Source organism: Rutilus rutilus, assembly GCF_951802725.1.
Source record: "Rutilus rutilus genome assembly, chromosome: 19".
NCBI lineage: Eukaryota > Metazoa > Chordata > Actinopteri > Cypriniformes > Leuciscidae > Rutilus > Rutilus rutilus.
In genome coordinates, this window is record NC_140232.1 from 2,936,382 (window position 1) to 2,946,381 (window position 10,000).

The following is a 10,000-nucleotide window of genomic DNA, read 5'->3' on the forward strand; positions in this document are numbered from 1 at the left end:
AAGCCGATAAATACTGGATTATTTCCTCCAGCTGAGACTCTTCAGATGCGCACTGTTCAACATGATGGTTATGAATTGCTTGAAATATGATTGGAATCACTTCAAAACAGGAAAATACAGTAAAGTGATACAAGTCTGTCATATCGGCTACATAACATTATGAGAACATCACTATAATTGTGTGTTTGAGACGTTGATTTAATGGTGAGGCTTTTGTTTTAGTAATCAGACTCAAAAATTAAATAAAAATTTGGATTCCGATTATTCGGCCAATATATCGGTTACCGGCTTTCAAATATAAAGAATTATCGGTTATTGGTATCGGCCAAAATGTTCATATCGGTGCATCTCTAATAATGTTTTTTTTTACTTTTTTTGTGATTTTTGCCTTTTATTGTGACAGGACAGTATAGAGTTGACAGGAAGCGAAGTGGGAGAGAGACGGGGGACGGGATCGGGAAAGGTCCACGAGCCGGGACTCGAACTCGGGCCGCCCGAGCACAACGGCGCTACATGTCGCCACGAGGCCATCCCTAATAATGTTTTTAATAGGCAGGTACAAACTGTTGATTCATCAATATTCTGTTATCATTTTCTACACTATACATTAACACTTTGAATTGGTGCTTTAGCGACTCCTAATGCCTCTAACCCCTCTTCTGCCCATCCTGACGCCGCTCGTGCCCCACACATGCGCTCACTGACCTCTCTCAGCTCCTGCGTGATGGTGGCGAGGCGCTCGTTCTCCGACTGGGTGTTGGTCAGGATGTTTCGAGCTTGTCTCAGCTCCGCCTGCAGCTCCTGCACGCGCTGCTCGTAATACGCCTCTTTACACGCCGACTCCTGGAGGAGCGACTCCTCGCGGCTCTCGCCGTCGGCCGCCACCTTCCTGTGGTTGGAGTGAGCCTGTCCGAACGCCTGAGGAACAGAAGAAACACACCAGGATTAATCATTTATCGTTATATATGGGGATGATTCATATTGCCAATGGGCAAACATGGAGGTGGTATACCATCCAAACACTGCATCCAAAAGTGTGTAATGGGGTTGCTGCACACTTTATAAAGTAATATTTAACACTTTTTAAGACCTGAAGAAATAAAAATTAACACTGTACATTAGGGATGTACAATATTGACAAAAATAATTATATCTCGATATTTTCAAAGTTCTGTTGATAATAGTGTGTTTTTGTGCTGGTGCCATGGCTGGTTTAGGCCTGTTGTTGACAGCTGACTCGCGAAGATAATCATATTCATATTCTATGCGGTGGTCAGTTCACAGCTGTGACAGAAATGAACATTTTTATGAAAGGGCAATATTTGCCACCTTAAAGGGGACCTATTATACAAAATTCACTTTTGCATGCTGTTTGGACATAAATGTGTGTTGGCAGTGTGTGTACACAACCACCCAATAGTGATAAAAATCACTCACTCTTTTTTATTAATCCCCATAAATCATCAGCACTGTCTCCCAACGACCTGTTTTCAGAATGCGGCTTCAGTGATGTCACTAAAGCCACAGGCCCCGCCCATGAGTGTTGACAGACACTGCCGTTTTAACATAGACCCGCCCTGATCGAGTTCACAGCGAATTGTACCAGAGAATGTCTAATAAGGGGAGAACTTCCACTCTCAGTACACTTCCGGCTTCTGAACTGGTTGCAGTTCCACTCTGGCTCCACATGAGGGCGCTCACAGAACGAGTGCAGTTCCACTCTGGCTCCATATGAGGGCGCTCACAGGACGAGTGCAGAATGAATGGAGGTCTATGGTGCTATACCCCTCAAAATCCACTTTTCTCAGGATATAATTTTTTGTCTAGTAATTTGAATGTTGTATTCGAAAGGAGATGCAAAGAAATTACACATTGCTGGGTGTTAGATTTTTTAGAGTCACTTATTTGCTTTAAAAAGTCTTTTAAAGTGTCAATGACGTCATACACATCGTACGACCAGATATACTGCTTTACGGCAATCCTTCAGTCACTTTGATGCTTTCGCGCTCTGCACTTTCTTTTCTCTCGAAGCATCGACAACACAGCTGACACAGGTAAACACACGTGCTAGAAGAGTTTTTGTTTTGTTGTTTTAAAAGACCACGCCGAAAATTCACACACACACACACACACACACACACACACACACACACACACACACACACACACACACACACACACACACACACGATGCCATCAAGCGGTATCTCTGGTCGTAATCAGTCCTTCACTGACCAGCGTTCATTAGCAGAATGCTAGCGTGTTATGGGCAACAACAACTCAACCTGTAAGAAATCGAAAGGACATAAGTACTCGTTCATTCAACTTTCGACCTATAACCCATGTTGAACTTGCAAAACATATAATCGAATCTGAGATTTCTCAACGGCAATCGGGTGAAAGAGACAAATTTAGCTGTCTAGCCCCATTGACTCCCATTCATTCTGCACTCATGGGCGATCGCCCCCAGTGGAACTCTGGTGGAACTACAACCAACATTCGGTACAATAGGACTTAATAGGGAGTGGGCAGGCTCTCCGTAGACGGGCTCTGGTCGTACACATCCGCCATTGCTGCACTGAGGAGAATGTCTCCCAAGCGTTGTAGGTGTTGTGTGGCTGGATGTATTAATAATCCACATCGCTCTCTCTATTTACTCCCGAAATCTGAGGCAGCCGCTGAAGACGAGGTGGAATTATTTTGTTTTCAAAGAAAATGCTCCCTCAACTCTACCGAAATTCGTTTATGTACTTACGCACTTCTTATACTGTGTTTACTCAGCTCTTACGGTGATTTTCTGGAGTAAAACTGACGCTTCATCTTTTGTGTGATGTACAATAAAATTCATTAAACTCAGTATATTTTTGGCCATCATTCAGACCTGGTCCGAAACAGCAGACTTGTAGGTACTCTGACTCTGTAGGCATTATTGTCCGACTCCGGGTCGAAATGAACACCGTTACTGAGAGTTTCTGATATCATCATCATTCCTGAGACTGAGTGCGAGCTCATGAAGCTCCGCCCCCTGTGCCATGCAGCAGCAGCTCATTTGCATTTAAAGGGCACACACTAAAACAGCGCGTTTTTCTGAGCACCAAAAAGTGACAATTTAAACATGTTGTAAAAAATGATCTGTTGGGTATTTTGAGCTTAAACTCCACATACACACTCTGGGGACATCAGAGACTCATTTTACATCTTGTGTAAAGGGGCATAATAAGTCCCCTTTAAATTGAAGCAAACAGCAGCATAGCTCAGCACGCTTCAGAACAAAGGCAGATTTCCCATTCTCCCAAGTCAACCAAAGGAGGAAGGAAGTGTTTCCTGTTTTTCCTTTGGGTTCAGGCCATGTGTTTTAAACAAAGTTAATCACCCTCAGTTACTACTGTAATAATATCATATTGGCGAAACAGATTTGGCAAACGATCCAGTGTGAATTTGTGTTTCTATTTACAATGTGTTTTTGCAGCGGTGAGAGATGTAGCCAATCACAGACAAGTCTGTTGATCTTTTGAATGCAATGGCCAATCTGGGCTCTCGTTTATAAAAACTGTGTGTAGGATCCTTACTAAAAGTGTGTGTGCGCCCAAAAGCCAAAAATGGAGTACACCAAAAAACATTCAGACGTATAAAAGCGTGCGTACGCCATAACCTGTGCAAAAATCCCTTTATAAACCCCAGTCAGAGGAAGATTGTGCGTTCATGCGTCTCTATCCCAGAAATAACCATATATGAGCTTATAACGCCTCGTTTTACTCTGCATGCATATCCTCATCTGCATATCATTTGCATATTCATCCACGTAATACCTCAATACTCAATCTTTTCCACTGGCCAAATAGTATTTTAATTGCTTTATATTTTTAATGGAAACAGATAGGCCTTATTGTGCATTATTGAGCATTTCTGCTACGTTCACATCACGTTCTGCTATTATCATGTGCTAAGCAAACATTAAAACACAGCACGCCACAGCTAAAGTGTATAAAAGCAGCGCATCCACTACAAATACTTCTATTTATTAGAATAACATTTTTTGTGTAACTTCTCGGTGCTTAACTCCATTAATGAGGATGGGATATTTAATTAAATATGTATATCAGATGTAAAACATAGTTTAAATTCTTCTTTTATGTATTTAAACTGTTATTGTGAACATGCACTGTATTTATGATTATGACTCATGATGAATATTAAAGTGGTTTTCCTTCCTCAGATGATGTCAGATCTCCATCGGTGTCTCCAAACGTCTCCAGATGTCCGTACGCAGGATCAGAGTTTACTCACAGATTCTCCCGTCGAGTTTGTTTGAATGAATCACATCTCATGCGTGTGAAGTGCGTACGGCTCTGTCAGGGCCTGTTCTGTGCGACGGTTAGATATGAGGCTCCAGAGGTGTTCAAGTTTACTCAGAACCAGATTTTGGTCAGTGCCGAGTTCTGCTCAGATGTCGGACAGCTTTGTAGTGATTATAATGGAAACCCTCTTTGCAAAACTGTCGGTTAATTAGTGATCGGCTGGCGACTGAGAACACTTGTTCTCGTGTTGATTCTGTGTTGGCTAGGTTCACTCGAGGTCAGGGCTGGGTTGCTGATGGTATTCAGCATGTGGTGACATGCATGCATGACGTTCATTCATGTCCGTGCAGCTCTCAGCTCTCGGCCCTCAGCGACTGGGACTTCTCTATGGTGTTTACATGAGAGAGCTAAAAAGTAACCGTGAGGAATGCGTGAAAGAGAAGCACGACTCATCCCAAAAAAAGGAAGACGTTGTTATTAAGGGGATTGTTAGGCACAACATGACATTTAAAAGGAGTTTTTGTTGATTATGGCTTTCAACTGGCCACATTATAGTATTTAACTGATGTCCATCAAATGTAATGCTAATTCATACATTCATAATGTATATATAAAATCTAATATTGTGTTTTTTTAAAGGCGATTATCGGTAAAATATTTTTACACATCACTAGGGCTGTAACGATTCCTCGAGGAAAGTCGAGTACTCGATTTGAAAAAATCCTCGATTGCGATTTACCCGTATCGAGTAACCGGCAAAATACCGGACGAGAATCCATGAACCGCATTATTACACCGTTTTCTAAGGATACGCGATATATTGAAAACCATTTACAATCATAATAAAGCATAGTGCTATCGTGAAATCACAAAGGCTGTGATTCAGTTAAATAAATATATGCGCTGAACCTTATTGTAAAGTGTAAAGTTACCTATATTTGTATTTTAAGTCATTTTAAACGCTGTTGTTCTCTTGGGTCTATTTTTATTACCACCATTTTTTATCCGATTACTCGATTAATCGACGGAATAATCAGTAGAATACTCGATTACTAAAATAATCGATAGCTACAGCCCTGCATATCGCCCAACTGTGACGATAACAGCACACTGGCACAGATACATTATTTCATCGGAAACAATGTTTTCCAGCGGATGAACTATAAAAACACTTGACAGCCAATCAGAATCCATCCTGCTGTAACGAGCGCGAGCATTTAAAGCGATATAATAAAAACTTACAGTGAAGACTATGCAGTATTTTATTTTTACATTTGATTAGCTATTTAATTTCTGTACTTTTCCTAACTAAATGTTAAATAAACCTGTTGTACCTGAAAAATGTTATTTGTATAATAATTCATATTTCTGTTATATTGTATTTGTCCTCCTGTTTGTAATTTGCTTCTTTGGTCTTATTTTTACTAACTAAAGTAAATATATTTATATATTTATTATATATATATATATATATATATATATATATATATATATATATATATATATATATATATATATATATATATATATATATATATATATATATATATATATTAGGCCTATATCGTTATCATGAAATATAATGTCACACACACATAGGCAGATCTAATAGGCCTCGTTCAGACTAATGCACACAACATATCAGATGTTTGTCTTTAGGACAGATATGACTGTATTTACATACATTTTGCATCAAAAAAACGCTTAAATGAAGCTTTCAGAATCGGTTCAGCGTTGAAGAGAGAACTGCGATTGATGGTCTATGTTCAGTGTCGTCATCAACACTTGTGCTTGAACAGCTGTTAGCTCGAACACAACTGGTCTATAAACTCCCGCACTCACGGATGATGTGTGTTTGATATGTGGGACACACACAAGCCCAATCCTGAGCTGTTCAACACAACGACTAAATTTAGCAGACTTGTGTTCAATCGCATCCTGAACAAACAAAGACACACTGTTGGAAAGAGCCTGAAGAGAAGCATCTCAGCTGGACACAGACGCCAGATCTAAATCCCCACTAACTGACCCGATAACCCATTTACACTCGCTCCCGTCACGCGCATCTGAACACATCTATATTACAGTAAACTCTGAGGGTGTGTTCACACGTCACAGCTGTGGTGTGGTTATCTGACGACCACAAATCAAAGCGATACGTTTGTGACCCTGGACCACAAAACCAGTCACAATTTTTTTTAAATTGAGATTTATACATCATCTGAAAGCTGAATACATAAGCTAAATAAGCTGTTATGATAGGACAATATTTGGCAGAGATACAACTTTGAAAATCTGGAATCTGAGGCAAAAAAAATCTAAACATTGAGAAAATCTCCTTTAAAAGTTGGTAATTTATGTTGGCGATTGTTCTGCATTCACTCACACAAATAAATATTTTATATATTTATGGTAGGAAATTTACAAAATGATCATGATCTTCACTTAATATCCTAATGATTTTTGGCATAAAAGAAAAATCGATAATTTTGACCCGTACAATGTATTGTCGGCTATTGCCACAGATATACCCGTGCGACTCGAGACTGGTGACGTGACCCAGGGTCACATTTAGTCATGCACATTTAGTTGCATTCACACTGGCATTCTTAGCACCGAACCTAAAGACACACACACACACACACACACACAAAATATGCTTTTACAATATATTCCACGACAGAACTCACCGAACATCCAAAACAAGGCTGTGTTCAGGGATAAATGCGCTCGCTGTATGTGCGTAGTCTACATATGATGGTATTCTGAACTCGTGAAGAGCTTATTAAATGTGTAAAGGAGTAAAAACAGTGTCAGGAATCCCTCCATACACACACACACACACACACACAGATCTGCAGTGAGGAGATACGGTTCTGATGCCTGAACTGAACTGTGATCAGAAAAAACAAATGTCCTTTTCAGGGTCGCATCTTGTGACATCACGTCCTGTTTTCGGTTCGCTCGGTTTGTCTTTGATCCGTGTTGTGAGCGATCGCATCAGGGTTCGTTTTAATCCAACCAAACATGCCCAGTGTGAACACACCCTTATATGCTAAATTTAGGGATGCACTGCACAATATATATCGGCAACATATCGGTATCAGCCGATATCGGTTCATTTTTAATGTTAGCGTTATCGGCCCTATAAGAAAATGTGTCCGATATATTAAAGCTGATAAATACTGGATTATTTCCTCCAGCTGAGACACTTCAGATGCTCACCGTTCAACATGATGGTTATGAATTGCTTGAAATATGATTGGGATCACTTCAAAAAAGGAAAATATAGTACTATATTATATTATATATATATTAAGTGATACAAGTCTGTCCTATCGGCTACATAATATTATAATTCTGCCAAACTGTTGATGTCAGTGCATCACTAGCAAAATTTGGGCAAATCCATGTGAATATATTATAAATGTTTGATATTGTCCGGCCTTGGTGTGGGAAGCCCTCCTTCATCATTACAGAGGCCTACTCTCATTTAACTTTTACTTTTTTTAGACGGATATTAGATTTCACACATTAAACACACTTATTGTGTCACATGTGCTGTGTGTGCACACACTGTAAACAACAGCTTCTTACCACTGAGATATAATTCAGAAATCAGCTAAAAAAAGATATACAGTGTGAATTTAATAATCATGAATGACCTTTAAACCAAACTCCCGCATGGTTTCCTTCATCTGTCGGATGAGGAGCTGATTTACCAGTGTTTTCATGATCGCGAAACTGTAAAATGCAGATCACTGTCTCAAAAGAGGGTGTGTGTGGGTGTGGGTGTGTGTGTGTGTGTGTGTGTGTGTGTGTGTGTGTGTGTGTAAGCCCCGATTGGCTCATCGTTTCAACAGAGCTTCTGCATTCGAGAACTATTTGCACAATAACTTTGCTTGTTTACTAGTTAACTTCTTGACTGACCCGGACGGCAGTGTGGCTCATACTGACTGACTCAACGACGGACAGGAAGAATGTGACAAAAAATCATCAAGGAATTTCAGGAAAGTTTGGAAACTGAATGAAATGGGAATTAACTGGTTTTAATAAAAGCTTTCCAGTCACGACAAACCCTTTCAGTTAAGAAAAAAAAAAAAAAAAAAATCTCTCTCTCTCTGTCTCAAACACACACACACACACACACACACACACACACACACACACACACACACACACACACACACACATTCCCAGCATGACGAGATACTGAGGCGAGTTTTTCCACATGCTCATCATTCCTGCTCCGGCTGAAACTCGCTCGGCCGTTTAGGAGGGGACAAAAACTCCCGCAAAAATTCAAAAGCAGGCCTGACATAATTCACCACAACACACAGGCATTATTACCTCAATCTGAAACTTGATTTTGAGATATGATCACATTAGTGGGAATAAAAGCAGCAGCAGATAAAGCATATGACCAGGGGATGATAACTATAATGATATATATATATATATAGTTTTATAAATGTTCTAAGAATAGCAGAGTCCACACCACTACTATAACAATAACGACACAGAAAAACAATATAGTTGAAATCACTTTCAAAACTGACAGCCAATCAGAATCCAGAGCTCGAGCATTTAAAGCAACAGACACCAAACTGCAGCGCGCTTATAATAAACAGAACGATATCGTGCGCTGGAGTGGATGCTAATGTTATCGTTACAGTTATCGTTACAGTTATCGTTAGTCACTCTTGATGTGTACGGGCACCATTATATAAATCATTATTATAATTCAATTAATAAGGTGAATAGGTTCTGTAGGAATCTCGCCTAGGGTGCCAAAAAGGCTAGAATCGTCCCTGTATATATATATATATATATATATATATATACACACATCTTCTCATGAAAGCAGCATTTTTCATCTTCCGGACACATCCAGCGACACACTGACAGCGTTTCACCATGTTCAATTCAACATGAAGTCATTCCGTCATCTCAGCAACACAACATCATGTCACCACATCTACATCAATCTCCACATCTCCATCAATCTCCACATCTACATCAATCTGGGGGCCGGGGGAAAGTTTAGAGAAGAATATAGAATATATTCTATAGAAATATAGAATTTGGATTAAAATAAATAATAAAAAGTAGATGCATATAGATTAGATAAACAATAAAATGTTAATAAAATAAACATAAAAAATTTATTAAAATAAGTAAACAATAAAATTTGATTGGTTTAAATAAAACAGTAAAAAAAAAACACGTAATGCATCTTAACAGACTCTAAATATTTCCAAATAATGCTTTAAGCTTTTGTACAATTTTTGTACAATTTAAATGTGTACAAACTAGGTTTATATATATATATATATATATATATATATATATATAAAAGTCTTAAGATGGACGGGGTGTCTCACGAGGATGAGCACAATAATATTTTCCGAATAATGTATACAATTTTTGTATAGTGTATACAATTTAAATGGGTATAAATTGGGTTTTATATATATATATATATATATATATATATATATATATATATATATATATATATATATATATATTAATAATATAACACGCACACATTTTTATATATTTATGTATCTTAAGATGGAGGGAGTCTGTGTCTCCCGGGGATGCTCATATTCGGTGTCCCGCGGCCTCTCGGAGATTAGAAACCCCCCTGGCCTACGAAACCACATCATTTACACCCCAAACACATAATACGGCAGCAT

At 38.9% G+C, this 10,000-nt stretch overlaps 1 protein-coding gene across 2 annotated transcripts in view; it reads right to left on the bottom strand.

Annotated features, from left to right (window-relative positions):
* The window catches only part of LOC311278774 (BICD cargo adaptor 2), a 34,738-nt gene that overhangs the window by 23,994 nt on the left and 744 nt on the right, over positions 1–10,000 (bottom strand). For both annotated transcript variants that reach the window (XM_084389808.1, XM_084389807.1), the window contains exon 2: positions 706–918. In XM_084389808.1, coding sequence (XP_084245934.1) covers positions 706–918 — 213 coding nt within the window. The remainder of the gene's footprint in view (positions 1–705; positions 919–10,000) is intronic.